At 40.9% G+C, this 22,657-nt stretch overlaps 1 protein-coding gene across 1 annotated transcript in view; it reads right to left on the bottom strand.

The window, feature by feature from the left end:
- SMARCA2 (SWI/SNF related, matrix associated, actin dependent regulator of chromatin, subfamily a, member 2) overlaps positions 1-22,657 on the bottom strand; it is a 164,357-nt gene that overhangs the window by 75,123 nt on the left and 66,577 nt on the right. Inside the window, exons 20-25 of the mRNA XM_046665065.1 lie at positions 21,477-21,590; positions 12,463-12,570; positions 11,779-11,865; positions 8,537-8,583; positions 6,052-6,218; positions 976-1,139 (exon numbers count right to left, since the gene is read on the bottom strand). Coding sequence (XP_046521021.1) covers positions 976-1,139; positions 6,052-6,218; positions 8,537-8,583; positions 11,779-11,865; positions 12,463-12,570; positions 21,477-21,590 — 687 coding nt within the window. The remainder of the gene's footprint in view (positions 1-975; positions 1,140-6,051; positions 6,219-8,536; positions 8,584-11,778; positions 11,866-12,462; positions 12,571-21,476; positions 21,591-22,657) is intronic.

Here is a 22,657-nt window from a genome sequence, read left to right as displayed (position 1 = left end):
ACACAACCTCCCAGAGTAAATTAGGAAACCACAGGAGACCCATATTTGGTATTTTTTAATCATCAAAGTACCCCTTTAAAAGGATAACTCTAAACTTACCTGGCTAAAAGAACTTGGTAGTAGATGCTCCATAGAATAGAGTTTGATGATGATTTTAAACAAAACACACAGAATAAAAGACTTACTATCACATGCTAATTCTATGACCTTGGGGAAGTTACTTAAAGCTTCCTGCATTCATTTTCCTTGACTGTAAAGATACAAATAATAATACTAACGACCTCACGGGGTTGTTTTGAAAACTGAACGAAGCAATGCACGTAAAGAGGCTGGCACAGAGTGAGGGGCCAACAGATGTTAGCTGTTGTTGTTCCTGTTTACATTTTGGAACATCTCTGATTTATCCTTCACTGTACTTTGCTCAATGGCAATCCCAGAAGGTGGGGTTTAAACTACGCTGAAACTGAGTTTTTATACCCCAAATGTGAGGTCTTGAAAGGCACGTGTAACACATCTCAATATCTAAGCTCCAAGGGAGATAAGAAAACAGCCATAACAACGTGCTGGGCTGTTTCCCTTTGGGAGAAGTGGGCTACTCATTTAGAAATTTGCTCTGGGGGTGGGCCCAGTGGCACAGTGGTTAAGTGCGCACGTTCCACTTCGGCGGCCCGGGGTTCACAGGTTCCGATCCTGGGGCGGACACGGCACCGCTTGGCAAGCCATGCTGTGGTACATGTCCCACATATAAAGTAGAGGAAGATGGGCATGGATGTTAGCTCAGGGCCAGGATTCCTCAGCAAAAAGAGGAGGATTGGCAGCAGATGTTAGCTCAGGGCTGATCTTCCTCAAAAAAAAAAAAAAAGAAAGAAAGAAAAGAAATTTGCTCTTCCCCATAAAGGTGAAGGATGAAACTGCTCATCTTTTAGTTCCTCTCCAGAAGGGAGGCCTGGGCACCTAAGTCAGAGGGATGCAGACCTGATGAGGGTTCCAGTCGCTGTCAAAGATGACCACGGTATCAGCCGCCTGAAGGTTTAAGCCGAGGCCTCCAGCTCTTGTGCTCAGCAAGAAAATGAAATACTGGGACCCGGGTTCGTTGAATTTCTTCAGCAAAGCAGCACGATCTTCAGACTTGGTGGTGCCTGAGGGGATAAAAAAATAAATTTGCCAATTAACTCCTGTCTGAAAATGGCACAGAGCGAGACAAAAAGGCCTGCTTCCTTGAGAAAATACACTCAGACTCCCCTTAGCATTGGTAATGTCCCGAGGTTTCTGTACGTTTGAAGGGAACTTTGAACATTTTGCAATTAAAAAGAAAATAGAGAGATAGAGACTTTTCTTAAATCAAGGAGGAACACTGTCTGCTACCCGTCGTTCCAAAATGCTAGAAAAATTTAAATATTGCTGAGTGGGCACCTTTGCAACTTTACAAACTATAACATTCGTATGCTAATCTAAAACTTAGTGAAAACATTTTCTGGATTTATTTCTGTGCTTTAAAACATCAAATAACTTTTAAAACTCCACCGACCTACACACACATGTGCCTAAAAAGATTATTACAACGGCTTAAAGGAACTTTGCCAACAGGCATTAGAGTGAGGACTTGTTTACGCCAAGAGAATAGAAACAAAAGGGAAATCGATTTCTGCTACATTTTACCACTTGGATTGCTACCGAGCATGAACTGGCCGGTAAAAACAGAGAATGTGAATGGAACATTTTTATTCTTGTTGATAAGACTTGAAACCACAATAATTCAAAAAAAAAAGAAGGAATCTCCTAGTCTGCATCTCATGCTGACATTCTGCTCTGTTGAGTTCAAAGAGAGCAGCGTGCAATACACCTGGCAATGGCTCACCCTGTGGCGTCTGAAGAAACAGGGAATAAACAAAGAGAACCAAAGCCCAGAGCATGACGTTCACAGTTAGGGCACAGAGGCACCCATACTTGCATCCCCAATCAGCCGCTCAATCACATCCTATGTGTTTGTAATGTATTTACGTAGCCATTTCATGAACTGTATTGTGGAAGGGAAAAATATCTACCATATTCCATCTGAACACATTTCACCATAAAATTGTAGCCCCACAGTTTTGAAAAAGGCTCTCGGCTGTTGGGAAACACAGATGCATGTTACATGATAGTCCCTAACTGCTCGCTATACAAACATTATTTCTACACGGCGTTCTCTTTTCAGGATGAAAATATACCAGCAATTTTTTTCAAAGGATTAAAACACTGAAGTGACTACAGCTAATGGAATCAAGTTACTATGGGAGTCAAGTTCCCAAACATGGGGGGAATCTGTTTTTCGTATTAATAAAAAGAATAAGTACCCTCCTGAGGAGGGAAAAAAAATTCCTTGCATACAGCAAATGAGAATTAGGAACAAGGAGGGGCTGCTGGGGTGCTCTTTATTTAATGAAGCAACGTTCTTTAGAGCTCATTTTACTTTCTAAATTAGATTTCAAGTTTAGCGACCCAGTCAAATTCTACAAGGAAAGCTAAGAACTCAGGTTTTTGGGAAGCGGCATTAAATGTGCTTTGCTGAGTGAGATTTGAAACGTGTGGATTTCCTTCTTTTATTTTCAGAGTGTGCCTTCTGAGATCATGGTGAACTATTTGTTCTGGAGGCTAATGGAAGATACGTTCCGTTCTGTCAGGAACCTTTTCGCTACATCATCTTTCCAGCTGCAATGGTTTTTAAAAAACGATTACTCACGTGGAGTCATGGTTCACATATTTTACCCTCTGTCTTACACTGAAGGAAAAGCCATAGAAACCAAAAAAAAAAAAAAAAAAATGCTTCTAAAATGGGGAAAGAAGGAGTTCCTAGAGATAATGCTATCTGTTTTCTGACAGCAGGGTACAAAGACTGTGCCTCTGTCTACTCTGAGGGTTGAAGTTCAGTTCTGATCCACTGGAAAATGGTCAGTTAATGATCACATCCTTTAAGATACAAATAAAACGAAGTAGAGGATATGCCTACTTGGGATGAAATAACCCTAAATGCAAAATAAAGCAGTATTTTGTTTTCGACAAAACAAAGGGAAAATCAAAATTATTTGGTCAAAGGAGTTTTCTGGCCCTATGCCAGATACCTCAAGGAACTAGATTGACCATATATCTAGTGTGGATTTAAACTCTATAAATAGCTGGGAACTTGACAAAGTTTTAAAGCCAGAGGAAAACGATGAAATCATTTCTCATGCAAAGCTGTGGCATTTCTTATTACCAGGTTCAGAATTTGCTGGATTTCCATTTCCCTTAGTCAAGATCTTGGCTGATCAGCAGCAACCTTTGGGATCTTGCTCAGGGAGATTCAAACTAGCATGTCAGGGCTTATCCTGCAGGTGGCACAGGATTGCGCATGCTCAGTATGAACGCCAGTTCCATGTTCTTTTAGACTTTGATGTAAAACGTCACCAAGAGCCCAATTAACAGCAGGGGCAATTGTGTTGAAAATTGCAAAATTTGCCAGAAGGAACACACTGCCAGGCTTTCATGATTACTAATTTTAACTTAGTTTCTGCTGCTTTTGGAAAATTTTGTCTACTGGGATGTAACTTTACCACTTGCTTTCACTCAAAAATCATTTCCAGTGAAAACAAAGACTATAATGAAATAGTAGCTAAATCCATTCATGCAACCATAATCTTTGCAGGAACAATGTGCTTAGCTGTCATCAAGTGGTTTTCTCCCTGAGGTCAAAAATCTGAGACAGCAAATTTGACAATGAACATCTGAAGTCATTTTAACAACTGGGTTAAAGGCGGGTGGCTCTAGGGTGATGCAGTTGGAAGTGTGTGTCTTCATTTATCCATGTGTCTATCGATGGTTTGCCCGTCAATTCTCTCCAACCTCAAACCAAATGGCTGCTGTTTCGAAGACTACGGAGCCTTCTCAATGCCATCTGTAACACTTTCTGGAACTTGCTTATTTGTCGTCTCCTCCAACCTCATGGTAAGGGCATTGATAGCAGGAACAGGGAGTGGCTTGTTCATCTGGTATCTCGTGCCTGGTCGTTTTCAATTAATTCAAGCAATTAAAAAATTTTGACTAAGTTCAAAATCATTCTTAAAATGCTGTCGCTAGGGAAGCAGCCTGCGTTTTCAGAGAGGGGCTGCTGTATCTTGCTGGATCTGCTAAAACTGACTCTAAACTAATTCAGAATCAGAGAGATCTAACTCAGAATCTGGTCTCACCATTTACTCCATGTGTAACCTTTGGTACCTTAACTCATCTCTCTAAACCTTTGTTCTCTCACCTGTTCAATGGGGATCATATTCGTCTCTTGGAAAAAGGGGATAAGAGTAGCCCGTTTGTTGAGAAAGTTAAATTAATAATGCACTCGAAGTGCTTTGCCTGGAATCCCACATGTAGTAGCTATTCCATAAATGCTAGCACGTATGACTATTATTATTAATAACAATAAGGCCAGCAACCAACGGACTATAAAAGATAACTCTCTCTAGCTGGCAAGAGAACAGGAGAGAGATTTGTTTCAAGGAAATCACTTCTTGCCAGTTTCACAGGCTCAAATATCCCAAGGCTGAAATCCTCAGAGAGCTGAGATGCAAAACAAAATGCTTCAAAGTAGTAAACAATAGTTACGTGGAGCACCTGTTGGGGGCTGTGAATCCAGGGGAAAGAAGAGCTGGCACCCTTCACCTGAGCAGCAGAGAGGGAGGGCTTGCCTTTACACGAAGAGTGTTGAAGGAGCCCTGGAACATTCCCCTCACAGAGCGAGGGAAGGATCAGGTCAAAGGACAAGACACAATACAGGAGATTTGCCTAAAGAGACAGACTGTGGATGATATAACTGTGTCACAAATTCAAAATTAACATTTACTTAACCATTCATCTGCTTTCGGTGGCTTTGGAGGGGAAAGGTAACAAGATATTAAAAAATCAAGTCTGTCAGAAGGTATAATTAATAATACCCTAAGAGGTAAACCATACAGAGAATTCACTTAAAAACTCAAGTCAGAGAATATATGGCAAGTCTGAGGTTGGTATATATCCAGTTATATTTAATTAATGGCAAAAGGGGGACAAAACATTGGATTGAAAATAAAACAAAACCTTTCAATGGAACATAAACTTTAAGTTTCCCATTTAACAATAACTTGAATATTGCATTAGATAAAAATTGGCCTTAGTAACACTGCCTTTTCTGGATCCAGGGACTCAAACCATCCCGGCTGAAATTCGCTCCTACTCCTGTTTACCTCTCCTAGGAAGTGTTGTCTCACCGATGGCATGAAAACTTTGATACCTTTAATCTCTAAAATATTAGGACTGGTATCTAAATCATACAGTTATTTAGGAAGTATCTCTAAATTCTTATTTTCTTTCGTCCATATTTTCTTATGAATTTTTTAGGACACGGTATTTAAATATCACTCTTAAAATCAGGCAAATATTTTACACAGTTTGCAAAATCCAGGAAACAATGAAGCCCTGTCTCTTAACGAACATGCAGATATGTTCTATTTAGAAAAAGAGAGAAGCTGTAATGATAATTAAATATTATCTTAAGTGAACTATTATATTGTTACTGAAGAATGGAGACATAGCCTTTATCACCTTAAAATATGCCCTACAGAAAAAAACTAAAGGCTTATCAAAATATTTTATGGGGGAGGCCAGCCCAGTGGGGTAGTGGTTACACTCACATACTCTGCTTCAGCACCCCAGGGTTTGAGGGTTCAGATCCCACGCAAAGACCTACATGTTGCTCATCAAGCCACACTGTGATGGTGGTCCACATACAAAATAGAGGAAGATTGGCATGGATGTTAGCTTAGTGACAATCTTCCTCAAGCAAAAAGAACACTGGCAACAGATGTTAGCTCAGGGCGAATCTTCCTCAGCAAAAAAAAAAAAAAAAAAAAAAAAAAAATTCGCTATCTAGAGAAGCTGCACCCCACCCTGCTGGTTAATTCTCCAACATTTCATCCCTCCTGTTCCTCTGACATTGGATCTCAGCACCCATCATCCCCGCCCTCTCAGCAGCTGGTTTCCGAGCCTAAGTCCTTCTGCACTTACCATCAAGGCGCAGGTAGAGGAAGTTCCGGAAGGCAAAATAGTCCTCCATGATGGTCATGAGAGACGTCATCTGGCAGAAAAGCAGCACGCGGTGATTAGTCGCTCTCAATTTGGGCAGAATACGATCAAGTAGCTCAAACTTTCCTGAGGCCCGATACAGCTCAGCCCTGAACCCGAAAATGCAAAACAAGAAGACAGTATTACTGCTGTCTTCTCGAAGGAGCCAGCGTAGCTTTGCTTCCTGGACGGTGCCTTGTGCCTAGCGAACATTCAATAAGGAACTGTGGAATGGATGAATGAATGAACGAAAAGCCACTCCAAAGCAATGAGAATATTTAAGGGAAAAGAAAATATATTTATGCTAAACCATTAAAGAGTGCATTATATATGCTAGGGACAACGACAAATTCTAGAAAGAAAAGGAAACCCTTTCATGTTCCTAATACTTTCACTCCCTGTCTCTCTCTCTTAATTCTCTCTGCCTCTCTCTCTCTCATACACACATATATATGTATGTGTTGTATTTCCTTAAATGTCTACTTATTAAGTATATAAAATTATTAATTTAGGGCACTTAAGATTCATTCAAATACTTATTTAGCACCTACTATTGCCAAGCACAGTGCTAGGCTTGCGTATATTGATGAGCAAGACAGAACCCTGCCTTCAAAATGGGTCATTATGAATTATGCTAAGTACTAAAAAGAAAAATAGCAAGTTACGATGAGAAAACTCATAGCAACATGTGACATCTTCTTTAGAGTACAGCAGACTCTGGCCAACTTCAGCCCTGGCCTGCTGCCTGTTTTTGTAAATAAAGGTTTCTTGGAACACAGCCATGCTCGCTGATTTCTATGAGTTTTGTGTATGGCTGCTTTCCCGCTACAAGGTCAAAGTTCAGTCAGTGCGACAGAGACTTTTTGGCCCGCAAAGGTGAAAATATTTGAGATCTGTTTTACAGAAAAAAACTTGCCAGCCACTGGTTTGGTGTGCCAGGGGTAACCTTGCTGAAGAGAGAACAGTTTAGCTAAAACCTGAAATAATGAGCAGAAGGCAGCCAGGTGAAGAAGGAGGGCTTGGGAGTGGAGAGGAGGAGATTCCAGGAAGTGGAAAGAGTATGTGCAAAGGCCCTGAGGAATAAAAGAGCCTGGTGTGTTGGAGGAATTGAAAAACTGGTGTGTGTCTTAAACACAGTGAGGGGGAAATACGAGGGCAGAGCTAGAGGGTAGGGATGGGGGCAGATCCTGTTGGGCTCCATTAGCCACACTGAATATTTTAGTTTGAGGTGCAATAGAACACCATTGATGGGTTTTAACAAGGGAGTGGCAAGATCTGACATATCTTTTTAGAAGATTACCACGTACACTGTGTAACAACGGATTGGGGAGAGGCTAAGAGGCCTGGCAGGTCAAGTCAAAGACATGACGGTAGCGTATACTGCTGTCAGATGGAGAAGAGTGTCAGTGAGCTAAAGTGGGGCCTTGTTTCCTCCACAATACGCCAGTTTCCTCTTTTATCAATAAGAATGTGTTATATTATTAAAACTTAATGGTAGGGTTGATATTATTGGGAAAACTCGCCAGTCCACATGCAGTCCAGAACACTGCAATGGGTCAGCTGGTAGCTGACTGGATGACATGGTATGTGTTCTTTCTCCCAGACACACTTTCAAGTGTTTGTCTTCCCAATGTCCATCTCCTGCTCTGAGAACTGTCCCCTAAACACTCCCCAGGGCCATGTTTTCAATAGGTGACCCTGGCCAACCTGGTGGCACCAAGAGTGACCGCAGGACCCAGAGGAAAGAGAGGCACAGAGAGGCAGGAGAGCCTAATGGCACCGGTTCTGGATGGGTTCCAGTTCCTGGTTCTTAGCCCAATGGCACAGTCTGCCCTTGGGATCCAAGAGGGACCCCATCTCCTAATAACAAATTTTCCCTGGGGCAGAACAAGCAAAACAGACTTCCTGTTAATGCAAGGTTCTTTATTGTTCTTGTTGCAAGGCCTGATTCTCTTCAACGTCCATTGCTGATGAAAATCATTTCTTATACAGACCGTACTCCAACAGATTACTGTAAAGTCATATATATTTATAGCAGATGAGACATTTCCTCTCATGCACATTAATGTTAAATATCAACTTGAAATTTAATATGAAATTCTCTTTGAGCCCAAGCTACACCATTGGTTGTAAGGAACAACACTGTGAAGTTTCGAAACATTTTTAGAGCATCCGGGCGCTATCAAGTCTATTAAATGAGATCTATGTCCTTTGAATAGCCACTTGCTCAAGGCATGTAGCAATTTATGCTGGGAAACTACGAGAGAACGCTGATATCGTTTTAGTTAACAACTTTTGTACCTGCTGCTGAGGAGAGAGGCGGGCTGAGGAGACTGGCATATGTATTTGTGTGACACGAAACACTATAGAAAGAAACATTTAGGACCAACAAACTATTTTTTGGCAGGAAAAAAATTTTAAGATTTACCCATTGATGACCCCATTTGAATAGCCCAGGTGTTCAGCGAAGGATTCCTTTAAAAGAGAGAAGAAGAAAATGATTAAAAAAAAAAAAACAACAGATCTGTAATTACTAACTTAATGATTACTCTTTTAACGAAGTCATCCTATCTATTTCCAGAGTATAGTTAAACAAAATCATAAGTAAGGAAGGAAATACTTGTTAAAGGATGAACCAGAAACTCAGTGTCTTTGAATTCAGACTTTTGTTCCACCAGAAACGCATCCTGTGAGTTTCTGCAAGTTTCTAGACGCTCATACGGAGATAATAGTGTTAGCTCTCTCATTGAACAGTGATCAAGTGTCTACCGGCCCAGGGCCCAGGGAGGCAGGTACTGGGGATCCAGAAACACCTGAAGTGTCTACCCACAAGGGGCTTACAGTCTAGATTAGAGGAAGAGCTTAACATAAGCAAATCAGGATGAACAGGTACACATGAATATACCGAGGAAATACTTAACAGTAAAAGGGTGACTATGTATTATATTGCAAATCTTACTTTAGTGAAATTCTAACATCCCTCCATGTTTGCTTTTCTCTGTTAAAAATAAGGCTCTTAGGGCCAGTCCCAGTGGCCTAGTGGTTAAGTTTGGTGCACTGTGCTTCACTGGCCCAGGTTCAGTTCTTGGGCATGGACCTACACCACTTGTCTATCAGTGGCCATGCTGTGATGGTGGCTCACATACAAAATAGAGGAAGACTGGCAACAGATATTAGCTCAGGGCCAATCCTCCTCAGCAAAAAGAAAATAAATAAATAAAGCCCTTAATGTACACCACTCCTTCAGGTATCCAGCTTCCACTTTTAAAACACAGAACTTAATCACATAATCCCCTCCTCACTGATTCTGTGGAAGAAATAAATTAGTGTTCTCCATGTGATTTTCCCATTCTCCCTTCATGGAAAGGGAGACCATCTGTGGGGAAGGACAGCAGGTCACACTTCCACATTAGCCACCAGCTGTCTCCCTTTTCTGCTTCCCTTCCTTCCCCGAGCACCAAAGCTTTTCCTCCAAGGGGACCAGCGCTCTCCCTTTGGGCTCTCCTCCCAGATATACTCATCATGTACGGTAGACCCGAGCCCCTGAGAATACTGCCCTGTGGCAAAATTAACACCCATGGACAATGGCCAAAAACCCCACTCTGACTCCAAGAGCCACGCCTTCTCTCTCCACAGGCTGCTGTTCCTGCCAAGATCCTAAGGTTCCATCCCTATCTCTAAGCAGAGTTGTAAAAACCAAAGAGGTGATATGTGTCAGTGGATGGTGATAAGACTAGGTGTCAGCATCATTTTAAAAACATGGTCTTCATTTCTCTGGTTTGAAGGTCCCTGGGGAAGCAGTGAGCTCAGCTGAGAGACTGGACCTCTGGTACGATTTAGCAGGAACAAAGATTGTGTGAGCAAATAAAACAGAGAGAAAGGCAAAAGGCACATCCTGTCTCCGATCCATAGCTGTAATACATTTGCCAGGAACTGTGGGTCTCAATTCTAGGAGGACACTCCTGCAAGATTTTATGTTAAAAAAAATTGCAAATCAGAGTCTTTCTACTAACTACTACTTGAAAGGTGCAATGGAGGGCATGTTACTTAAACTCAGCTCCTTTTACAATCCCCCCTCGCCCCCATCAGTGCTCGAGACAGAAGCCTGAGGACAGGAGGCATCATCCTCCGTCCTGATGTGGCCTAGCATCTTCCAAAGGTTCATTTTTGTTTGATGACCAAAATGAAGTAAGATTGACAATTTTCATAATTTCTAAGCCCTCAAACTCTTCTATATTAGCAGAGTAAATATCTTAAAACTGTTTTTAGGAAAAATGGGATGGTGGGTGACAGGTTAACCTGACATGACCCCAAGCATTGTCATCATTAGACTGTTTTTTGGCTCCCCCAGCCCAACATACAGCCCCCTACAAATTCACTGATACATTACATCCATTTAACACGTTATCCGTTTACAAGATGCTTCATATGTTATTTTTGTAAAAGTTTATCCTCCTGCTAGTCGTATAACTGTTACCATCCCAAGTACAGGGAAGTTTGGAGATGCTGAGCGACTTACACCAGGTCACAGTTGCAAAGTGGCCTGGGATATGGTCTCATTTTTTTTTCTTCCTTTTTTCCTCAGTTTTGCTGCCGTTGTCATTTTACTTAGATGTAGGGCTTTGCAGTCTCTAAATACTCTTCCCTGTGGACTTGAAGCCAGGAGTCATTTGAATTCCCCCCATGGCTGGGACAGGACTCAATCTAGGGAGACGGTGTGCAATAAATACTCTTACCTAACAACACAATTACCAAAAATAAGGGAGAAAAAAACAGTCTCCAAAGACGAGAATATTTTGACTCAATTTTATACTGTGATTATTAAATTTTAATTTGCGAGAACCTTCTATTTATTTATTTTCTAATAAACTGGTGCCGACACCGGAGTCCTGGAGTGACTGGCCCCAGGCCTCCTGCTCATGCGCTGTGGAAAGCGGGCACAATGCTGGCAAATCATTGCTACCAGGACCACATGCATCAGCAGCAACATTGAAAAATGGAGGCTCCACGTCGGGCTCCTTTCCCTTCCTGCTCAGGTCAATTGCTCCTACTGGGGTGAAACTCTATCAATTTAGGAAACTCATTCACATGTAGCAAACAGGGAAGAAAATGTCCTCTCCTCTAAAAATAGCTTTCTTGAGACCAGAGCATCGGGATAAAAAGCCTGGATTTACATTGTCATGACAGAAGCCAGAAAGGGACAATACAAATATAAGTAACAGACTAAAGTCAGTGACTTTTACAGAGAAAATATTTCAAGAATATCTTTCTCTTCAACAGGTATAAATATATTATCTTAATATTTTTCGCAGCATCCTTCTGAGGAAGCTGGATGCATTCATCATTATCTTCAATTTGAGAGCTCCTACCATAACAAGGCAATTCGCAGTACTTCCCCAACCCCCACAATGAGCCATAGCTTACAACATATTCTCACTGCCTTCAATTCCTGCTTATCAAATTCCAGATGCTCAGTGCTTGGTGCCAAGGAGAATCCATAACCACAAAATTCATGTTTGTTAATTTTGCTCATCGAGCTATCAGACCATGTCATTTCAACTTCCATACACGTTTTAACCCTGTTTTGTTTTATTTTGTTTTGTTTTTTAAGTAGAATTAGTAGGAATAGTGCAAACAGGATCAGGATCAAAACAGAGAATGCAGACTCACCTCAATGTGCTGAAACATGTATGGGTGATTGCAGATTTTTCTCAGCTGCATGATAGTGTTCATAAGTGTCTTAGCACCCCCTTTGCCCTAAGATCAAGCAAAGAGAGTCAAAATAGGACAGATTACTAATCCATCAGATATTTCCAATTTTAAGAAAGTAGGCTTCAATAGAAAGGGCCAGAGTCTTCTCAGTAACCTGCACATCTTGTGGTCCAAAGCCCGTCTTATTGTATAGCAGTTTCTGAGTTAGACATAACATCCTTCTGTGACTAACTTATCCTACAGGAGGGAATTACGTCAAGTTGATGGCTTTGCGAGATGACTGTCTATTCCCTAGGATTCTGGGAAGTCAGGAGCACAGAACAGATGGCCAGGGAGTGAAACTGGATCTTGAAACCTAAAATGCCACCCCACATTTAGGTGGACTATATCTTCTGCAGAACTGACATGAGCAGAGCTAACTATTTTGGTGATAGGAACATACTCCTTCCTTCTTCCTGCCCCAGTGCAGTTTGCAATTGAGGTTAGGAGATTTCCTCTGGCACCTACAATAGCTACAAAAAAGGCCCAGTAATTTGCTTGAACAAATCAGCATTAGTAGGGATCTTCCCAGGAGTGTTCGATGTCACGGCCACGAGAAGACACACGATGGCAGCTTGAGTTGCATCACCTTCCACAACGTACCTTCTTATCTTTCTCAGAACCATCTGTGAGGAGAATCCCTTTGGCTTGCATATGGCGATACAGAATCTTCTGCAGAGCTGACATGTCGCACTTGATCACATATTCGACCTGGGAAAAAAGAAGAGTAAGTAGGTAAGTGCAGGAGAGAGAAGATGCCTGTTCTAAGAAGACTGTTGAGATGCGGCTGTTGGTGGCACTCTTGGAATCAGGAAGCTACTTCTGTTTCTCCACCTGGATCTATGGAATGGGGGATGGGATGGGGGTGGTGGAAGACACCACAGTCATCATTGCTAAAGGTACCATTACAACGGAGGGACCTCGAAAAGCTTATGTGTAATTGAGGCTAGGGTCATGCTTCTGAAATTTCTTGATTTGTTCCATATTTGAGAGGGAGAACAGCTTGCAAACTATTCAGATTCAAAGGTGTTCAATATAAAGTATAATTTTAATAATTTCTCTGCTTCCCAACTATACCCCCTTTCACATGAACGGAACAGTTTTAGGAAAAACAGCGACTGGCTAATATCCTACGATTTTCTTTGTAAAATATTTCTTAAACGGTCATATGTGGCTACTGCCAATACTAGTCCTAAAATGAGGTTTATAACAGCCCTCAGCTGATTGTCATTAACCTCTGCTTTTCAGAGACGAGAGGATACTACCTAGAGAGGACAATAAGTTGAGCAGAGGAATTAATCCACAATTGGACTCAACTTTATGGCCACCTAAAGAAGGCAGGGCCCTGTGTGCTTCCATTTGAAATACTGAAAAAACCCAATTTAAAACAGTTAAGGGGAATTCACATGCCCGTGGCTCAGTACACACCTGCTATACTTCCAGTATGCTCCTAATGCCTAAAATCTGCCTTGATTATTTCCTATTATTGTTTTTCTTTATTAAAAAAAATCCCCAGAATACAAATGTGCAATTTTCACAATAAACGTCAGATTAATGCCTAGAAATCTGCAGAATGTGATTAAAAGTAAATCAGCAAGCTGCCTAATGTTTAATAAACTGATTAAAAATGATCAGGTTATTTTCAGCTCTGAGGGCCAGGGCGAGGAGGTCACAGATGAAGAGGAGTTGAATATTCATTCAATTGTTGCTTTAGATGGAAGCTGTCAGGCCAGATGGAACCGCAATTAATAGTCTTTTGCCACTTTTGGTGCACCACATCAGATCAGAGAAAGGCTGGCTCTTTTGCAGAAAAGATAAGGCAAGCAAGTGACCTACCATAAAACGTGTTTTAGTTTTTAATGACATCCTTGGCCAGGGAGGAAAAAAAAAATCTCCAAGCTTAATAAATAAGGATGCGCTTAATATAGACTTTGTGTTTTAGATACCTGATCATGTCATATTTTTCAAGCACTGCGACTTTTTCAAGAGCTGTTAACTCTCAGCGACATTTGATCATGGTGAAGAAAAATGTTGAACAACATCATACTGTAACAAGTATGATGATAAAAATGACATCCAGCCCTAATATTAATGAGCACTTTCTATGGACCAGCCTCCTTGCAGAAGTGCTTTATGTGCCTTCTCTCATTTAACCACCCGCGAGCTCTAGGAGAGAGTTACGTTTAGTGCCGGCATCTGATAGATAAGGAATCCGAGCATCAGAAAGGTTAAGCAACTGGCTCAAAATGCTACAGCTATTTAACGGTGCAGTTAGGATGGAAACAGTGTCCACTCTTTTAAGCTCGCTGCTAAGGATGACCAAGGAGACGGTCAGGCTTCCCAATTCTGCCCTGATGTTCACCTTCACCCGGGCTTCCCTGCCGGCCAGTTTGTTCACACCTTCCTGAATGTGGAAGAGACAGGTGATGCTTGCCTTTTTTTTTTTTTTTTTGGTGAGTAAGATTGGCCCTGGGCTAACATCTGTTATCAAGCTTCCTCTTTTTGCTTGAGGAAGATTGTTGCTGAGCTAACATCTGTGCCTGTCCCTCTATTTTATACATGGGATGCCGCCACAGCTAGGCTTGATGAGTGGTGCTAGGTCTGGGCCCACGATCTGAACCTGCGAACCCCGGGCTGCCCAAGTAGAGTGTGCAAACTTAGCCACTACACCACTGGGCCAGTCCCCTGATGCTTGTTTTTAAGTGCTTTAGGGATGGCAGATCCAGAATGAGGGTCAGAATCCTCAACCCCCTTCCGTCAGTTAGCTATGGCTAAGCACTGGAGGTAAGGGAGTTTGGGAAGCAGGAGGCACGCATGGTGATACCATGCCGACGGGAATGCCAAACATCCCCACAGCAGTCAGGTCAGCAGAGAGGAGAGCTCAGCCCAAGGATCCGACAGCTGGCCAGGAAGGGGAAGTGCCCCTAACCCTCCTCCCTGGTACCATCAGGGGAGACCAGAAGCTGGTTCGATGCACAGGATCAAAATCAACATCCACTGCCAATCCTCCTCTTTTTTGCTGAGGAAGACTGGCTGAGCTAATATCTGTGCCCATCTTCCTCTACTTTATACGTCGGATGCTGCCACAGCATAGCTTGGTAAGCGGTGCATAGGTCCGCGCCTGGGACCCAAACCGGTGAACCCTGGGCCAGTGAAGGGGAGTGCAGGAAATTAACCGCTAGGCCACCGGCCGGCCCCCACAACAATATTCTTGTTTGCCCTCTGCTCCTTCCCAAACAGCTCAAAGCTATTTTGTTTGTTTTGTACTTTTCTGCAGGCCTGGGGAGAGGGGCATCTTAGCCTTCTTTCTAAATCCCATTCTACCTTGAGAGCTCTTTTGAAGATCTTCCGCAATCACTGCATCAGCCAGTGTCAGTTTCCCCTTGCATTCCCCCCAAAGAAGTGGTCCTTAAGCTCTTCTGATGGCATTCTCTTATCGTGCATGCCCATATATTTATTTACAAGTTATATGCATGTGCTAATACTAATGTCTGTAGATACAAGTTACTTTTAGGGCATGGGTCAATGTTAAGGGCAACTGATTTATAGTAGTATTTGATGACGTCTGATTATTTTAGCCAATTCCAGCCCGATTCCTCTATGATGTGGCTGATGAAAACCCATCATAGGAATAAGAGAAGCCGGGGGACTGTCTTTTCCCCCACTGTTCACCTAGGCTTATGTTATTCATCTTGCTTTCATCCTGCAATACTTCGCAGAATCTTTTTAAGCCCTTCATCCGTTCTGGGGGCTGGGAGTGTTAGGTTAGTTAAAATCAGATCCTCCTAAATCCTGGGTACAGGGAAAGCCTCAATGCCTCGCCATAGGCAGAAAGTGAATGAAGCAGGCAGTGAGGGTGAACGGACTGACCAGTGCCCGGGTGGTGGTGCTCCCCATCACCCCTCACACGCTCCCCCCTTGGGATAGCCTACACAGTCTAACCCGGGCACGTGGTTGACTTTCCCACGTGCATACATACCACATGGGTACCAGTGTCAATCTGTATGTTAAATAGCAGTAAAACTTAATTTTTTTTACTTTTAAGAGAAACATTAATATAAATGCAAGTTTTAAACTCTTCTTTCTGCACCCCAGTGGATTACTAGTGAACAGTACCCCCCCACACACACATACACCCGAGTGTGGGCTCTGCAGCCCCCTGCCCTAATGCACTTACATGTCTGGATCACTCATTCCAGGGGGTGCGATGACGTTGCCTTTCACTGTGATGACATTGTTCAGAGTACATAAACTTTATCTTCACAGCAAGGCTGTGGACCTCTCACACCACGCCTCCTATTTCTGGCATAGCTCTCACACCTCCCACCCTGGCCTGAGTGCAGTGCAGGGCACAGAGCAAGCAATCAGAGCTATGTATGAAGAAAAGGACAGACCAACAATTCTAAGAGACATGCAGACTGACAGTGACGAGGCAAGAGGGGTTTCTATCACAATCACAGCATCTTAAACTCTGTTGAGTCTGAGTTCACCCCTAAAAACTGTGATGGCACCTGATTAGAGCACGGATTTGAAGGTTCCTCAAAATGTGCTGGTGCTGCAGGAAATGAAATCTCTGACTCTTCAATAGCGATGATTCTCCCAACGTCAGGCTTATGAGAGCCACTGGGCCTATCTGTGTTCAAATTATATGTGAAACTGAGGTGACGACAACCTCGTGTACATGATAATTATCTCCTAAGAATTCCTATGTTAGTGAATGATCAAATTGGTCCCTTCAAGGAGCCAAATCGGGTGATTATATTGGCCCAGACTCTCCTCCCTAAAACCCTGTAGAAGTATTCAAGCTTTGTTCATAGGTTTCTGCCTGAGAACTATTATTCACTTATAATTTCCCTCCAAAAGGATGTATTATTGCAACAATACACCTGAGACTACTGTGTTGGATATATTACCACTTTGTGAATTGAGATTTCCAAACAATAAGGTTAAAGTTATGGAAGTTTCAGGCTCTGGAATCTATGGCAAGAGAGAGGAACAAAGTAATGATTAATTATATCAAGCGTTCCAAATTTTTATACAATGAGTATACACAGTTGCCCATCAAAACAAAGCTCTGTTGTTGTTTTACACAGATTATATCAAAATCAGGATCGATTTTAGGTAGGCCAACCTCTAGTTAATCTCAGACATTGTATACATATTTTAGCTTATTTAGACATCAAGATATATACAGCCAATTGCCAAAGTACAGTTGGTTCTTGATTATATGAATTAACAAAGGAGAGTGAGCACAGACAACCTCAAATGGGAGCTAAATCAAAAAATCTGTTTTTATGTAGCTTACGTTAGGTTTTACGTAATCCCTTTTCTATGAATTGCTGTTCCTTCCTGAGTATCAGGAATGGACTTTATGCCAGGAGCTTGGTGGTGGCCCTGGGGGAGGTGAGGACAGTACATTTCCCTTGCTCAGTAGGCATTTCTCTAGATGCCTTGAATTATTAAATACTCATTGATTAAAAATAATTTTTATTAAATACTCATTCATTAAAACAAATTTTTCTATGAAGTAGAGCTGCATTTACCAACTGTGGCCCTTAGATGTCTGCTTTAGTTTCATTTGAGGACGTGCAGATTCCTGAGATCACCCCAGCTGTACTGAACAGAACTACTGGTGCCAGGCTGACAGAAAAACTCTTAAAAATACAAACTATCTTAAAACTCAAAAATAAGAAAAGAAACAATCCCAAAAATATAGGCAAAAGATTTGAGCACTGCGTCATCAAAGAAGACAGACGGATGCCAGATAAGCTCATGAAAAGATGCCTACCGTCATTAGACGTTAGAGAAATGCAAACTCAAGTTACAGGATACCAGTACCCAATTATTGAAATGGCTAACAATGTTAAAAACTGACAATGCCAAGGATTGAGGAGAATATGGAGGAACTGAAATGCTCATTCATGGCTGATGGGACTACAAAATGGTTCAGGGAGTTTAGAAAATAATTCAGAAGATTCTTACAACGTTGTGGACTCGTTTACCATATGACCAAGCAATCCCATTCCTATTTACTTAAGTGAAATGAAAACCGATGTTCACACAAAAACCTATGCACGAATGTTTATAGCAGATTTCTCCATAATCATCAAAAACTAGAAACAACCCAATGTCCCTCAACTAAATGGATAAGCAAACTACGGTGCATCCATCTAGTAGAATACTATTCCACAATAAAATGAACCAGCTACTAATACATGCAACAACTCGGATGTATCTCAAATACATTAGACTGAGTGAAAGAAACCCAGTGTAAGAGGTCTGATGAGACATACTGTCTGATTCCATTCATAAGACATTCTGCAAAAGGCAAAGCCATAGGGATGATGAACAGATTTGTGGTTGCGTGAGGTTAACGGTAGAGGCAGGGTTTGATTTAAAAGTGACAGCACTAGGGAATTTCTGGGGAAAACGAGGTAGAATTGTTCTGTATTTTGATTATGCATGTGGGTAACATAACTATGCATTTGTCAAAACTCACAGTATTCTACAAGAAAACAAGTGAATTTTATTATATGTAAATTAAAAAATAAAATGGAAAACCACTTCCCTAACTGATTCTTTTTCATTAAAATTTTAGAGAATTACTACTATGAAATATTTAGCCTTTTCCTAACATCAGCAATAATTCCTTTCTAGATTCTTTATACAGGCTGAGAAAGACATAGACGTTGTTATGTGTGGCTATAAGCAGATGGTGGCCAAAGAAAGCTCCTTACTCTGAAGGATGACACTTAAATGGCCAATTTTCCGCAGGTAAAAAAATCCTGACAAGGCAGAAAAAGTAGAGAATGAATACTGGCCAAACCAAGTCAACAAGGGCCACATACACATGCAAAATGATTTGTTCCCCTAAGGGACCTTGAAAGGTTTATGAGGACAGAGCTGGGGAAGGGCGACGGAAAGTGCAAGGACGAGAAATAGTGACAAAAAAGTTGAAGTGAACAGGAAAGTGGGACTCTTTATTAATAACAGAAACAGCAACATGAATAGAAAATAAGGAATGTGGTAGTAGCAGCTGTTGCTAGTTGAGCGCTTACCACGTGCCAGGCAAAGTATTAGGAGTACTACATTCATTTGATTGGCTCAACAATTCTAGGAAGCAGGCATCATTTACTCTCCAGTTCACTGATGAGAACATTGAGACCCTCTGGGCTAACTGACCTGCCAAGTTCACATAGTTAGTAAGAGACAGTGAATGCAGTGGGACCCATGTCCACTGTGACGGGCAGAGCCCAGGATTTCCACTCCACTGAGTTGCCTCCAGGAAAAAGGAGTCTATCCACAGATAACATATCACATATAGTAATCCCTTTTATCCGCGGGGGATACGTTCCAAGACCCCCAGTGGATGCCCGAAAACACAGATAGTACCAAACCCTCTGTATAATGTTTTTTCCTATACATACATACCTATGATAACGTTTAATTCATAAATTAGGCACAGTAAGAGATTAACAACAATAACTTCTCTTTGGCATATCCAAATTGCCAGCGTCACTACTCTTGGACTTTGGGGCCATTATGAAGTAAAATAAGGGTTACTTGAACACATGCCCTGTGACACCACAACAGTTGATCTGATGACCAAGGCGCCTACTAAGTGATTAATGGGTGGGTAGCGTATACAGTGTGGATATGCTGGACAAAGGGATGATTCTGGACCTAGGCAGGATGGCGTAAGATTTCATCACGCTACTCAGAAAGGTGTGCAACTTAAAACTTACGAATGTTTATTTCTGGAATTTTCTATTTAATATTTTCAGACAACGGTTGACTGTGGGTAACTGAAACCATGGACACGGGGGGCTACTGTACAAGGTATTTAACACACCTCAAATATAATACTGTGGGTATTAAAGAGTTGAAGTGTACTTTGTGAAGGAAACATGCCCTTGAAAATCTAATCTTAATTTTTAAAAATTTCTCAATACTCAGGAAGCTTTCTTGTAGAAAGAACTGGGAAATAAATATTTTAGTAAAGCAAAGAACTCCTTTGTGGTATAACTGATCACCCCACAATCCTTGTGCCGCAAAAGTTTGGATTTTTATATAATGGACTTTCTTAAAACGGGGCATACTTTCAACTTGTAATGTGTTTCTAAAAACCTATCTATCTTAGCCAGTCCTGGAAATGAGTAAACAAGAATTAGGAGGTTTTATGGAATGAATAAATGAAGGACTTCAGTTAATTACCTTTTATAACTCTTGTAAAGAAACAAAAGGAAGTGTGGGACAAATCAAAATCTTTAACGTTCCATTTTTACAGCTTGTGGGATCTCAGTAACAGTATGTTGGGAAGTAGTTCAAGGCGACTGTCCACTGTACCCACATGTCCACTGTACCCATTCCCATTTGATCTATTCAGCAACTAAGGTCCATATTGAATAGAAAGGGGGTTACCCAAAGAAGCCAAGTCCACAGGACGTCAAAGAAATAGCAACAGCATCCAGTCTCCAAGATGTATTCACTAGCAAAATAAAATACTTAAATATTTAGGCTTTTGCTGGGATAAGCATGGTATAAGAACCATGTTTATTTTTAATTTTTTTCCAATTGTTAATGAATAGGGGATTAGGGAACAAAATTCTCTCTCAGCAAAGTGATCAACTTTGTACACCATCTTGCCAACTCCCACTTAAAAATGAACAGGATGAACCAATCTGTCCAAAAAAATAGAGTCATTACACAGAAAAACACAATGATACAAAATACACATTTCAGAATTGGCTCATCCAAAGAGAAAACTCAAATCAAAATATCTCATGCAACAAATAGCATACAATGCCAAACAATCTATCTGTAAGAGAATAAAACTTAAAACTCAAATGTTTGTGGTTCCAAAATAGGATCAGAAACATACTAAATTAATACCTAAATCCAACCAAAATATGTGGAGGTAAGGGTTGAAAAGACATTCTAGGGCACTGAAAAGGTAGTGTCCAAAAACCAATCTGAAAAATATTTGCTTAAAATGTTCACAGGAACTTAATCTTTATGGTGCAGGACAAAAACCATGTCTAAGAATAATTAGATGATGTGTCTAATTTGCAGGAACTCTATATTTTATTCACTATCAGAACAGTGACATCACAAGCAACAAATATTAAATAAATTTCCGGGAAACCTGGCAAATGTTTACTATGCCCTTTGATAATGATACTAGTCCCAATCTCATATCCTTCTTTGTCTCCCAAACAGAACATTTCAGTGGCGCCTGCAAGAGTGAACTCAATGAAGTTAGGAACTTAAGGAAAAAAAAACTAAGTTAAAATGTAATGCTAAGTTAATGTGAGTTAAAGTTAAAATGTGATGAGACTCAATGAATCTGGTAATTTTATAAAATCTGTCCCAAAGCTTTTGGAAACCAGGCTGAAAATGCTAAAATTTCCCTTTTCTCTCTATACTAAATCCTCTCACTTCTATCAAACCAAAAAAGTACTTTAAGATATTTCCAAGATACCCGTAACTAAAATACAAGCCTGCTGTTTGAGAAACACAATTTCAGATATTCGATCTTCAATATATTGAAGCACTGAAGGACGTACTTCAAATATATTGGCAGAGGAAGAAACCACACTTTTGAATTTGCAACATACTTTTTCTGGAAGCTGGGATTCAACTTCTTTCTTCAGTCTCCTCAGTAAAAATGGCCTCAACACCTTATGCAGACGCCTGATGATCAATATGGTTTCTTCTTCATTTAAGTCCACCTATAAGAGAAACTTAGATGAATTTGATTTTTTTAAAGGATGCTTCATGTAATACGCTTTATGTTACGTTTATTATTCATTTCAATATACAATTGAAATTTTATGTGCTTCAAGGCCAGGTTTATACCCGTCATGTACACCTCAGAATTCTCTTCCCACCTGTCTACTAGCTGGTAATAAAACGGTCTCTAAATGGACGTCTTTGTCTTAATGCTGAGCTCTGTGAAAGAGGGCCCAGAGCCACGAGTTTTAGATCAGCAGTGTTAACGGTTCAGAATTTTATGGGATATGATTGCAATAAAGGCTGACTAAAGACTGAGTCAGAACATGAATAAAGGGGCAGTAGTTAATGTGCTTACTTAAAGTTGAAGCATTAAGTTAGGCTCTTAACTTTGATTGTTTCGGATGCAGAAACACACCAAGGGAACAAGACTTGAACATGAAAAGAAGAACGAGAGCCGCTCTAGTTTATATTGGTGGGTTTCTAAGCCCCTCTATCTTACTCTTCCTACTCTCTGCCCTGATCTTGTTCCAAGTTTAGTCATTCTTAGACATCCTCTGCTTTCTCTTTCACCTTCCTCTATTGACCTCTAGGGGGCAGAGTTGATTGACATTACTTTCTGCAAATGGGCAAGCCAATTAATTACTGACAAAAGGCAAATGTACCTATAACGTATCTCAAAATTAAAGGGCCAAATAGTTCCAACATAAATTTCCCTAAAGGATTCTAAGAGACTTTTTATTTTTATACTTAAGAAACCACTAATCAAAAGGACAGGTACCCATTTCTTTTCTTGCAATGGCCCATGTCTCCCTTTCATAAATGAGCTATAAGAGAAGCTACGTAGTGGAAGGGATGATAATAAGAAATTTGAAAATGGCTACTCCAGGATTTGAGGAGTAGTGATGTACACACAAAACTGAGGCTCACACTAAAATCTGCAAAAATGTGTACAGAAAATTAGTGTAAACACACAAACTCTTTATGTGGAAATAGTTTAAAGGGAAACCTAAATTTGTAACAAGGAAATACTTGTTTTAAGGTTTGTATTCAGTTGATTGAACTG

Source organism: Equus quagga, chromosome 6, assembly GCF_021613505.1.
Source record: "Equus quagga isolate Etosha38 chromosome 6, UCLA_HA_Equagga_1.0, whole genome shotgun sequence".
NCBI classification, from domain to species: Eukaryota; Metazoa; Chordata; class Mammalia; order Perissodactyla; family Equidae; genus Equus; species Equus quagga.
This window is presented reverse-complemented; position numbering and strand designations above follow the sequence as displayed.